This window comes from Phoxinus phoxinus, assembly GCF_949152265.1.
Source record: "Phoxinus phoxinus genome assembly, chromosome: 24".
In the NCBI taxonomy this organism is placed as follows: domain Eukaryota; kingdom Metazoa; phylum Chordata; class Actinopteri; order Cypriniformes; family Leuciscidae; genus Phoxinus; species Phoxinus phoxinus.
The window spans coordinates 12,012,179-12,026,034 of NC_136899.1; the positions used below are offsets into that span (position 1 = coordinate 12,012,179).

Sequence of the window (13,856 nt, forward strand, 5' to 3'; positions counted from 1 at the left end):
ACCCAACAGTCCTTCAACGAGCATGGCAGGATTTAGCAGAAAATTGGAAAATGGATTAATCCGAACAAGAAAACGTGCCCTCAGAGTCCATTAGCTTTGTGTTTGCATGCAGAATTTCATGTCCTTGGGCCTGTCAGCTGCCAAAACCTCAAACTGCACCTGTTTCACATTTAAGGCTTCCACTCATTTGTAGTGCAGTTCTGACACTGATTGCACACATAGGAGTAAGAGACAACATTACGCCCGGCCCAACTAAGACAATGGTTACAAAATGAAGGTGTTATGCTCCCAAACATCAATCAATAACTGATCTAATTCTGGATTATACCTCTAGTATAGTTATTTCGAATCACTTATCAGCCTCCGGTTTTGTCCTGTAGGTGCTATCTTTAGAGCGGAAGAAGAAACGGCAGGGGTGCGAATGCACCTGGTAGAGCTGGTGTGACTGGAGACAGCTGTAATGAGGTGGAACTAAGATACTGGCTCCTTACCTGATCACCGGTGTGAATAAACTATGGAGTCGGCAGAACAGCCTCACACCCTGAGGGAAGAAGGACATTTGTTATCGTATGTCCAACTTTTTTCAAGGGGCAAAAAGAGACCGTTTAGCGGAGCACAGCCGGTTGAGTTACCTTGGAGATGACATCCTGCATGTCACTGCGAGGGTGGTATGTGCCGTCATCAAAGCGGAACCTATAGAGCACCGGCTCCGGTTTAAACTGGTGTTTGTCTGTAACTAGAATGGGTGGAGATTAAAATGAGACTACAACAAAATGCATCCAAATAATTTTGTCATACATTTAAGTTTTCTCTACCATTCAAAAGTGTGTTTGTTTTTTTAAAGGAATTTGTTTTATTCAGCCAAAGATGCATTACATTTGTTAAAAGGTGACCGTAAAGACATTTACAATGTTATAAGATGTTCTTTTGAACTTTCTATGCATCAAATGCATCATGGTTTATACAAGAATATTAAGCAAACAACTTTTTTTAAATATTGATAATAATAAGATATGTTTCTTGAGCACCAAATCAGCATTTTATAATTATTTCTGAAGGATGCGACACAGAAAATTTAGCTTTTAAGAGATAACAAATTAGAAAACAGTTGTTTTAAATCAATTTTAATAATATTTTACAATAATACTATCTATTAAATATTTCCAGCCTTGTTGAGCACAAGAGGCTTCTTTCAAAAATATAAAAAAATCTTACTGTACATAGATAAATGCAAATTTGATCAACTATAATAATAGCAATAATAAAGTTAATTTACAAGCCCCACAAAATAATTAGTAATAGTAGAAGAGGAAAATATATTTTTAACCATTTTATAAACCCTTTTTTGCACACAATGTATATGATATGTACAATTAATATTTTAATTTGCTATTCAAATAGTTGTTAATTCAGGCTGTAATTAATTCCAATATCAAAAGTGTCCAATAACTGCCACTATGTAGATAGCACTGTAGCACACAGTAGAGAAGCATTTCGACTGGTCATATTTCAGATTTTCCACTGATAATATTGGACACATATCATGAATTTAAATGGATTTGCCAACAGTAAAAGTATTGATTTCTTTAGATATAAAACTTTTGCATTGTTTATTAGCACTTATTTTTCAAATAAATACATCAACGCTGCAATGTAAAGGTTTAAAATGTATAGCTTATATTCTATTTTGATAAATGTAACCTGTGCATGGCGATAGAAATACTATTTACAATGAGGCTGATTAAATATCTTTGTTGGTATTAAAAGGTTTTACAAAAATAACACAAAAGGCAACAAAAACTCTTAAGGACCTTCATAATCTGAGTTTATAGGCTTTCAGCTCCATGTAAGCACAAATGCAAGTAACACCAACATGCTTATGAAAAGTAATCCTGCTCTTTCTGCCAAATGAATTCATCCTTCTCAGCGAATAGTAAAGGCTTAAAGATCTTTCTCACCAAAGCCGTAAATGCGAGCGAGTGGATAGAGCCCTAATGCTTGAATTTATTTCTCCCTGTTAGGAAGCGATGAAGTGAAAAGTGATTTAGCATGAAGTCCTGGCTCAAAGCCAGCCAGTCTTCTTTAAAAAAAAACAAAAAAAAACAGTCCATACTGTGAGTCTGCATTAAGCAGAACTGGACCCCACCGCCCCCCAAAAAATGACTAAATAAATACAGTATATAGGCAAAAGACCAGAAATTTCCCTCAGTATTAAACAAACAGCATGGTGTGAAACAATTAATATTTGTGACTCTTCACATAAACATAGACCAACTTATAAAAAGCCATCTGCTCTTGGACGCTCCCAGAGTTCGACGGGGCCCGAAAACAATGATGTCAGGGCTCTTGAAATGTTAAGAGGGCTATTTGTCCAAACAGCCATCTGCATTAACGAATGAATAGAGCCCAATGGTGATGATGAAACTCATCAACTGACTATTTGAGCTAAGCAGATTATGAAATAAACAAGACGATAGTCATGCCCACTGGTTATGACAAGAAAAAAAACTCCAATTGCCTTTAGTTCAATATGATGTAGGCCTACTACATTTTTACATTATTATAAGAGTAGCATATGTGTTTTGTTATCAGACTCTCAACTATCCCTCTAATTTGTACAGTTATTATTATAACTAAGGGGGGGAAAGGTCACGGTTTACTCCCACTCATGTAGTTTCAATCCGAACTGTTTTGATCATTCAATGTAAGTCAATGGGGTCCAAAGCTACATTGGACTCTACTGACTTCCATTTCATGGACAAATAATCACAGATATTTTTCAAAAAATGTGTTGGTGTTATGCAGAAGATTTGGAATGACATGATGGTAAGTAAACCATGACAGATTGTATTATCTTTTTTCTTTTTTTTTTTCATTTCTGAGAGTCAACTGTTTGTATACAGCAGGGATTCCCAAACTTTTTTCGTCAGCCAAACCCCTTTGACCTAAAATATTTAGCCTACTTAAAGTCCCCCTGTAGTAAATAATTGTATCCCTTAAAACTAATCTTTGATCACCAAAATGACATATTTAAAAGTTTTTTACTTGAAAAGCTTAAATTAGCTTGAATGCAACTCTACACCCTTGCCTTATTCAGTATACGTTCTATGAATATGCAAATTAGACCCACCTCCACTCACTCGCACCAGTTCAGAGATTCACTCGTTGATGCTCACACGTTGAAATTATTGGTTACAAGGTACTCTCTAAAAAAATATGGTTCTTACGTAATAACGGTTCTATTTAGTACCGTATCGTCCTGAGGAACCTTTTATATGTTGAAATGGTTCTTTGTGTTAGAGTTTAGGGTTCTTTACTCCCGCCTTTTTGTTTTTCAAATCTCTAACTGTCAAAGCCTCCTTATTACTGATTTTCTGGAGCTCAGCTATACAACCGTTACTACACAGACTGTCAACATACAGTACTCTCAACGGGTAAATTATTTCTTTCTTAAAACGTCTATAAACTTTAAAAATAGTAACAATCATTTCCTAACCATCATGTATTTTTCTCTTTTAGTTTAACAGAACATGTAGTGTGAGCAGCTCTGTTCAGTTAAGGATACTCTTCTCTTCTCCACAAAGTAAGTAACAGAGATATGGAATTTATTATCCAAATTGTTTGATTTTTTTTAATTATGACTTTATGCCTAAACATACCCAGTCACAAAAAAACATTAAAGCTCTACCATGCCTTCATGAACATAATTGTTTTTACATAATCAAATGGAAGAGACACAATGTAACTCTAAACTCAATTGTGTATTTCAGACGCTGTCACGTATCATAACCTCATCATCTGCAGAGAGATACTGCCACTCAGAATACACACATAATGAAAGACGTAAAGACAAGGGATTGTGAAGATATTTCACTGGAACTGGGTCTTCATTACATCTATATTGTGTTCGATGTCAATTGTTATTTATTAATGTATTCAGCTAACAACTGTTATTACAGCACTGTCATTTTTGCTATAATCTGCCATGTCAATAAAAAATAAAAGTACATGAACAAGAACATGCTGTTTTTTTATGTAAAACCCAAATAGAGGCAACACGATATAAGACCAGGCAGATAGAGGGCTAAAAAAAACATATTAATAAATAATTTATAAAAAATAATATTAATAATATGAAGATAATATACTAATAGTTATGAAAATAAATATTGTTGAAAAGGTTATTTATAACACCATTAAGGTTATATATAGCACTTTCAAAGCATGGTTCTTTATGGAACCTTAAAAAAATATGTAGTTTGTGACTTAAGAAACACCAGTGATTTCAAGCCGCGTTTTGGCTGTCTTTGGTTCACTGCAGATTTAAGGAGAAAATACTCAGCAATGGTGTCGACTTATGAATTTGCACCACATATACATATAAACAACACTGAAAGCTTGATTTTCACCACAGAGGGACATTAATATCTAAATATTAAGTACTTTAAGTTTATATTTTAATAATTTAACAATACATTTGCATGTTAATGGTCAAACATGGTATGCAGGTACACAAATAAAATTATTTTAGTAAATGTTATTTTGATTGGTTTTACTCCTTCGCGAATCCCAGTTTTTTTTTTTGGTATACAGCATACATTTTCAGCCAGTGTTGAAAGTCAGAATATGTAGTCAAAGATAATAATATGATGGCATAGAGTGGAAATGGAACTGACCATGGTGGATGATGCCATTTTCCAGGAGGGCTTGACCCAAATGAACCCCCTCCTCAGGGTTATTGGTCTCTCCAATCTCCATCAGCCACGACACAAACTCACTAAGAAAATACAGACAGAGGACGGTAAAATAATGTGAGGACAAACAAAGAGGGACCCATAAATTATATAAATGACCGTCAACAAAATCCATTAAAACTGAGTGATCACACCACAGAGATGAGCTCAATAATTAATAGTCTTCCTGTGCAATGTGGTCATTTTTCTGTCTGTCTGTCTGTCTGTCTGTCTGTCTATCATTGCATAGATTTTCAAACTACAGTAGTATTTAAACTACATAAGGCTTGATATCCCTTAAAGTCTTGAAAATCCTTTTTCTCCCGTTTTTTTTTTTTTTTTTTTTCTGGTCTTTTTCTCCTGATGAAGTTAAACTGACTGCCCTGTATAATTTAGTAATTTTGCTGGGTAAAGCCACTGTCTCAGTGGAGGATATCTGATTCTACTCCCACCACTCTCTCCCCGGCTCTCCTTCCCATCCACCTCTCCGCAAAACCAAAACGAACATGCCAAGTTCCACCAGTGTAATCCTGCGGCTCTTCCCAGAGTTTATGGAACCCATGGTGATACAGCATGAGAAACATCCCAGACTCCAGCAGACCTCTGAGGTTTTAAGGTGATTGAATAAATGATGGATATGGAGAAATAGAAACAGAAAGCAAAAATGACAGTGAACAAAATGACTAAAGAAAACAGACAGATGGAGACAGAAAGAGACTGTGCGCATGTAAAGCATACAATCAGTGCAGTGTCCATGAACGAATGAAATTCAATGATTAGAAAAGAAAGACTGAAAAGAAAATAATGCAGGGTCCTCTGTCCTCCTGACTACATTACTGAGATTAATTCCTCCAGGTTCAGATCACAAAGAATGCTGGTCTATACCATTTTATCAAAAAACTCAAATAAATCTTTGGACGAAGAGAATATATATAATAAAATAGTCTGTAAAATGTAGTTTTATATGCTAAAATGACAGAATGGTGGTGGTTGAGGAGAGATTCCCTGATATGATTGTAAAGTGCTTTGGGTTTACAGTAGTACATATGAAAGCGCTTTATAAATGCCTTCGAACTGAAATCGTTTTAATGCCAAAAAATAAATCCTCATCGTAACAAAAGTAGGATTTCTGGGGATGGTTGGATATGGTTTGAATCTGGTCTCAAACGTACTATGATAAACATGCAATATTTGGAATAAGAATTATATTACATGTAATTACATTATGCACATAATACAGATTTGTGACAAGCACAAAACATTTTTAATAATAAATGTGGAAACGAGCCCATATTTAAATAATTAACATCACCTGATAAATATCCAATATTCACCAATACTGTAATCAATCAATCAATAAATCAATGACCAATATCAGCCGATAACCAATATGGTTATGATAAATAATGTATTCAACAACACATACTGGTACAGTATATTGATAAATGTGAATGCATTGTAAGTCGCTTTTAATAAAAGCATCTGCCAAATGCCAGTCCTGAGGCAAAACAAGAACTACATAAAAAAAATTTGTGTGGTTTAACTAAATATAGTGATGACTATCGTTAAAGCAAGTGTTTTAATATTTGTGATTGTTATTTAAGAGCTAACATTTGCAGCAAATTTACTATATCAAATGTAGCACATATAGCAAAGAGAGAGACACTTATAGCAAGGGGAGAACTATATGAAAGCAGAGAATGAATGATATTAAAATAGTGGAGACACGTTAAATAAGTAACACAAACCGATGGCCCGCGGTTCAGCACGCTCACCCAGACAGAGATATATTTTCACAGGTTCTGCTGTCATATGTTTCTTCAGTCCATCTGGCTTTCTGAGACACACAAACCACCCACTCATGAACATTATCTGCTGTCTGTGATCTCTATCCTATATGAATCCATTCCCGCTCCAGACTCTATCTGTGTGTTGTAAGGAAACACTAAGGGAAATAAGTTGTGCCCCTAATTCCATTTACAATATAATCTGGCCTCAAGTATGAGCAGTTGTTCTTTGAGGGTTCATTTTTCTTTAGAACAGACAAATCCCAACCAAGAATGGCATTATAAAAAAGTGAGAGTCTTGCAAGTGGTTGAGTGTCGTAGGGGTTTGAGCGTCTTATTTTAGCGTTCGGTGAGGTTGTCGTATTGACATCTCAGAGGGTTTAAATTATGAATGCCAGCTGCAGAAACTTCAGGATTGCCAGGCGAGCTCCGTTAATCTGAGTTCAGCCCGAGGATTTCCCAACCACACTTAAAACAAAAGAGATCAGAGCAGGAAAAAGCCAACACATCTTGGAACAATTGCCTTTATAGTTTCTGGTCTGGATGCTGCAGCATAACGCAGACTGCAGATGTTCACACTTGCAACTTCAAAGGCGTCAACATTTCTATCAGATCAAACTCACTGAAACGGACATAACTTGTGTAGAAAACTACCTTGTGGTTACTCTACAAGTTGTTAAAAAACATTTGAAAGTGTTAAGCCAGTATTCTAAACCTGAGGTTGACATAATCCTGTGTTATCTTGTTTATGTTTCCATGATTTAGTCCTTAAACCTTGGTTTAGTCCTTTTATACGAGAACTCTGGGTTTACATATTTGCATATTTATGAGGTCAAAAATGTTGATTTGTTTCAATATCAGCTTCTCTATATGTGGAAATGTTGCCATAGAAATCTGCACTGGTTTGAGTCTCAGCTTTGTTACCGTTTCATTAAAATGCTGAAATTAAACACACGGCATGAATATTTAATGAAGCAAGTACTGAGGCAGTTTATGATTCGTTGGTTGATGTTAAATAACTTGCTGTTACATTCTAGCACCGCAACGTTTCACACTGCATACCTCTGCACTACAATTTGAGGTTAACAATGCAAAAGTGGTGCATTCATAACCCAGGGATCAAAAGGGGGCCAAATGCCTTTTAAAAAAAATGCGGTAATTCTAAATTATACAGTGTCCTTGTTATACATGTTACATATAGTTACTATAGTAATAACTATAAATTATGCATTATTGCATGCAACTAATATAAGCGCTAATCCTCTAGTAAGTACATGTAGTTAATTAATATACTTAAAGGTGCAGTAAGTGATTTCTGAGAAAGTTGACATTTGAAATCCCAATCCAATTTTTTTTTAAAAACCTCCCTTCATTGCTCTGCCTCTGAAATACACAAATTCTCAAAGGAAGATTGCATGTCTCTTTATCATAGCTGAAGCAAAATAATGTTTCAATGTGTTATGATTCCTGTCTTGTGTTCCCCTTGTCTTGTGTGGACTTTTGTCATTTCCTGTCCTGTGCCATGTCTTGTAGTCCTTTGTAGTTTTTCTTGTTTTAGTCTTCCCAGGCGTTTCTAATTAGCCACGCCCCCTTGTTAAGCTTGTTTGCCTGTGTATTTAAGCCCTGTGTCTAGTTTCAGTCTGGGGGAGTTCTTGGTTTAGTATGCTATTATGTTCTTGTTCCCGAGTCTATTTCTATGTTTGTTATCTTGTTTAGCTTGTTTGTTTCATTAATTTAGTTTATTTAATCAAGTAAGCTGCACGTGGATCTGACTTCTGCCTCTGCCTTAACCTCAGCGTTATAGAAGAACACACCAAGATGAATCCAACATCACTGAGGTTAAGGCAGAGGCAGAAGCCAGATCCACGTGCAGCTTACTTGATTAAATAAACTAAATTAATGAAATAAACAAGATAACAAGGGGGCGTGGCTAATTAGAAACACCTGGGAAGACTAAAACAAGAAAAACTACAAATGACTACAAGACATGGCACAGGACAGGAAGTCCACACAAGACAGGAATCATAACACAATGACACTCAAAACTGTCCTGTTAGCTAACATTAAAACAACAGCATATCTTGGTTCTGTGGAACATAGCAAAACCAAAATATCTCCATTGTACATCATTAGTTTGAAAAGCAAATAGGTTAATCAGGTCATCAAATGTATGAGGCAGTTTAATACATATGACCATTTGGAAGAGTGGCAGAGCTTCACTTCTCCTCCACTGTCTCATTCAACATGACACAGTACATAATGTCTACATTATTAAACAATATGATTAGGATTTCAGCTGTCAACAACACTATAAAACTGTAATACTCTCAGTTCCCTTTAACTTGTGACGATTTTAATGAATTCCTCATAATTTCTCTCAAATCAATCCAGATAATGCCACAAAAAAAATGCCTGTAGGTCTGCAAGTAGTTACCCCTGTGGTGTCTCTGTATAGATTAAAACAAGCAGGGAACTCGATGTACCATTCAAAACAGACCAGATTTACTGTATTGCTAAATAAGAAGCGTGTATAAAAACTGTTCTTAAAAGAAGAGTCACAACCAAAAAATAATCGAAATCTTCAAGGAAAAGAAAAACAAGAGACAGACGGACTTAATAAGACAGATTTAAAAGCACAGAAATAGACGATCTTGAGATCCATTCATCATGAACAGTAGACTGAGATCTGTTCACCCGCATGCTGCTCATCCGTAGTTCCATTATACTGCACTACTCTGTTATTTATGAGTGACCAAAATGAAATGTTATGTGCTCCTGTCACTGCAGTCACTCCTACAGCTACACACTCTCGTTCTCAGCGTGTCACTCGCTCTCACATGATACTACAGGCCATGACCCCTATTGTAATCTCTCCTGGAGTCTATCACAGCCATTATCAGCACAGACAGAGCGCAGGAAGATGGCTCTCGCTGACCTACCTTCCGAGGAAGCACTTTGGGAAGGTGGTGAGTTTGCGCTTGCGGTCCTTAATGAGGTGGCCCTGTCTACTCATGAGGTTATAAAGCTTCTCGCCTTTCTCAGATATCATCACCCAGGTGTCCTGCTCCATGCCCAGTCTTAATGCTGGAAAAGCAAATAAGAGAGGAAAGATTTCACTTTCTGAACCCAGAATTACACAGATTGCTTATGTGTTGTTTGTATAGTGCAGTGTATATATACATTGTATGTATATAACATGATGCAGGGCAAAAACTCACTGCGTGATGTAGCCTATAGAATGCTGTAAGAATGCTCCTAAAATTCAAGATATCAGAGCAAAAATGCCGATGTATGAGTTTTTGTCTCATATTTATATCATATGATAAAGATAAGCAATTTAACTCGAGTAACGTAAACAATATCACACAAGTGCTGTTTTTGTCCCGAATAGCATGCGTGCAAATGTGACATTGATTTTATATAACAGTTCAATAAGTTAATATTGTTGTTTTAGACACAATATTGTCTGTTGTTGCTCAATTTTGCTAATGAAAATATTACCTGTAAAGCCAGAGCAGAACTTTGCGTCTCTGAACAACACACAGTGGTGTTTCATTTCTGAATAAATCCGCATTTTGAACAAATCGATCAGGTGAACCAACGATTCAATGGATCATTCATAAAAAGAGCCATTTACTTCATTCCTGAAAGAATCAGTTTGAATTAATCCAATGAATGAGTGCCTCAACGTACTCATTTAGACATTTACCGTCACCTACTGGAAGTTTTAGTTTCTTCTTTAGAGTAGGCCTACTATTTAATAATAAAAAAAAAAAAATCAGTTTGTTTACATTTACTCACCCTCATGTAGTTTCAGAAAGACTTTCTTTCTTTTGCGGAACATAAAAGACATTTTGAAGAACGTTGGTAACCAAACTGTTTTGGTCTGTGAATATATCTAAATTCTAATTCAGATGCAGCTTCTGAAAAAAAAAAAAAAAAAAATCCTGGCCATTGCAGCCTCTAAGTTTATAAATTCTGTTGAATCAAATCAAATACTTCTTTCTAAAGCTACTTTTTGATGCTTTTCTCATTTAACACAATAATGACTTTAAAGTATCTTTTGGAATTCTCAGATGAATTTGATGTAGGATTAAATCGCAATTAATTAGATTAATTAATCGGCACATCATGTAATAAATTAGATTATAACTATATCATTTTATAATAAAAAATGATAAAAAGAACATATAATTGAGGTATTGGTGTTTGGTATTGGCCATACTTACCTTAATACTTGGTTAAAAAAAGATGCCATTACACAAATATTATAGTTTCTTTGTGTTGATGCTGCATTAATTGCAGTATTATTGCATTGCATTCTTTATATTACATTAGTTTTAATTTGTTTACAATATAGCCTAATATAATATAATATACAAAAAAATACATTACATTGTAATTCTGCACAGCAAAATGTGAATATTAAATCTTATATTAAGACTTAGAGCCATAATGTAAAATGTTTGCGCCTCCGCAGTATAATCACATCACTACTCACTTTTCCGTCGTTCTCTCTCTTTTAAAATGGCCTCCAGCCATTCCTGCTTTTCCTCCGGTGTCTTTGCCATGCAGACGAACCACTTGTTCTTCGCGGTGTTGTGGATCTTCCAGCCGTTGTTCACGATGTTCCCGCTGCTGTGGTAATCCGCTGAGGAAAAACACCGACAAGTAATCAATATCTGCCTGTCAGAGATGCCTTTTATAGCTCTCTCAGGCCACTTCTTTGGATTTTCCAACACATATTTTTCCTTTTGTCTTTGTGGCCCGTTTGTCTACATGTGGCACAACCAGCGATGTTCTCCGTTTCGCATTCTTGCCTTCCCTCCACATTTGTATGCCAGGCTATCTATCAAAGCGGCCCAGATGACAAAATAGATGTTCTTCGGCCATAAACAAAGCAGTGTGAACAGCCCATGAGAGCAGTAAAGTTCAGAGAAAATGAAACATTCCCACATGAAACAGGCAACAAACAAAACAGCCCATGAATGAAATGGATCACAGGCAGACGACGAATCAATTGCTCTAATTACAAGGCCGTGAAGAATCGACATGCTATTTGAACAGTCCTGAAGAACAGGCAGGGATTAAAACCCATCTTGAAGCACTGATTGCATCAATGTCTCGGAGGAACAAGATCCTTTAGAACTTTTTGTTGTTGCATCTTTCAAACAATACTGTGTGTGGAGGTTTCTTGATCATGTTCATGCATTGTTTGGGGAGAAGTTCTTCTCTACATTCTTCAAAATGTAACTCTATGCTTTGCGACCAAGTTGGGTTGTAATGATCATGAAATTTGAGTTGATGATTAATTATAAAAAAGTCATAATTTTGTTTTAAAAAAATGACATTCAACATAATAATTATATAATAATTTATTGATTATATAAAATATATAATATATATTTATATGCATGATTAAAGTGGTCCGACCTGAAATGCTATCAATGCAAATATGTGCAATTATGCCAATAGTTTAACATAAAGTGAAATAATACACATTACAATAATCTTAATACAATCACATGAGTGAGTTCATTTGAATAGTGCACTTAAGACTGCATGCTGCTTCACAAAGAGAAACGTAAAAATGTGCATATTTAACAATAATCTATATACAGGTGAAACTCGAAAAATTCTAATATAGTGCAAAAGTTCATTTATTTCAGTAATTCAACTTAAAAGGTGAAACTAATATATTAGACTCATTATCAAATCATCAAAATTATAACAAATAAAGGCTTGAAATATCTCACTTTGCATGTAATGACTCTAATATATTAGTTTCACGTTTCACCTTTTAAGTTGAATTACTGAAATAAATGAACTTTTCCACGATATTCTAATTTTTCGAGTTATTCTAATTTTTCGAGTTTCACCTGCATGTCCTAAACTTCCCTTATTTGGATGATGAATATGCAATCATCATGACAGCCCTACAAGCAAGGTCTCTGAAACCTATATGCGAATAAACACCTCAGCAAAAAATAAAATAAGCTGAGATGTATTCATCAGTTTCTTTTCTCATGCATTAGAAATGGGCCGTTCTCTCGCATCATAATCAGTCACTACGTGCGCCTGCGTTTCCTTCCCCTATGAATGGCTTGTGTGTTACAATGATTACGCCTCTCAGTTCAGCACAGGAACTGGACAAATTACAAGCCTCCATCTGTACGTCCGCTGGTGGTTTAACACCCCCACGGGCAGCATCTTCCTTTGATTCAATTCAACCAATTTCCAAATTGCTCTCAACTTTTATTTGAAGTCTCATCCATTTAAAAACGCTTCATTAGCCCCTTGCAGTTTTTTAATTCATAACATAATGCTACAAGCTTTTACCTGAGTGTTCTTTCTTTAATTGAAACAATTCAAAACCCAGATCAAAGAGAAACACTCCATCTATGACTTAGAGTGCACTTTTACAGCCATGCACAGGACATCTCCATCAGCACAACAGCTTTCATTACAGGCGAATAATAGTCCATGTCTGGATTTTACACGGAGCCATTGGGGAGAATGGGAAAACACCCACAAGCAAATGCGGCGGTGTTGGCTTTGTTTAGATTCCGTGGACTGAAACCCATCCATCTCCAGGGCAGCCAGATATTAGGTCCGCCAGGGAGCAAATCATTGCTTCTACAAATATAACTGATAATCAGGGCTTCTCCTTCGCCAAGACACACTCCATTCAAGAGTTCATCCAGTCACAGGGCTCCAAGTGCTTGTCATCCTGCCCAGAAAATGCCACTTTTTCTAACCTTTAGCTGTTAAAGTAGTTAAACGCTTACCCCACACACTTTGAAACAGCATATCTGTAAAAATTAAAGCTATATGGTTTGTTAGTTGTTCAGGAATTTTAAAAGAAATTGATGTATGTCACATGACTTATTTGAGCTACTTTTATGGTGGTATTTTGTCACTTTTGGGGCTTGATCACTTTTCCAATAATCATTATACGGAAAAGAGCAGCCAGGACCTTCTGCTAAAATCCTTCTTTTGTGTTCAGGAGAAATAAAGTCTCTATTATAGTTATATAAAACTAAGACTTGATAACAAATATTTGTGTTACTTAAATAAATAAATATATATTTTTAAAATTTATTTTAATTTCAGATAGTTGCTAAGGCAACATTTCCCATTAATAATAATAAAATAACAACATTTAAAACTGAAATAAAACATGTAAATAAACTAAATTACTAAAATTTTAACTAAAATGAAAATGGAAAATATACAAATAACCTCATTTAAAATAATAAGAAGAAGAAGAAGAACTAGAATAGTATCTCGATGATACTGAAATAACTCATGGCATGAGAGTGAGTAAATGAAGAAT

General features: G+C 35.4%; 1 protein-coding gene across 1 annotated transcript in view; it reads right to left on the minus strand.

Moving 5' to 3' along the window:
• prex2 (phosphatidylinositol-3,4,5-trisphosphate-dependent Rac exchange factor 2) overlaps nucleotides 1-13,856 on the minus strand; it is a 143,939-nt gene that overhangs the window by 73,664 nt on the left and 56,419 nt on the right. The window contains exons 9-13 of the mRNA XM_079601443.1: nucleotides 11,022-11,171; nucleotides 9,460-9,604; nucleotides 4,677-4,777; nucleotides 633-736; nucleotides 492-541 (exon numbers count right to left, since the gene is read on the minus strand). Coding sequence (XP_079457569.1) covers nucleotides 492-541; nucleotides 633-736; nucleotides 4,677-4,777; nucleotides 9,460-9,604; nucleotides 11,022-11,171 — 550 coding nt within the window. The remainder of the gene's footprint in view (nucleotides 1-491; nucleotides 542-632; nucleotides 737-4,676; nucleotides 4,778-9,459; nucleotides 9,605-11,021; nucleotides 11,172-13,856) is intronic.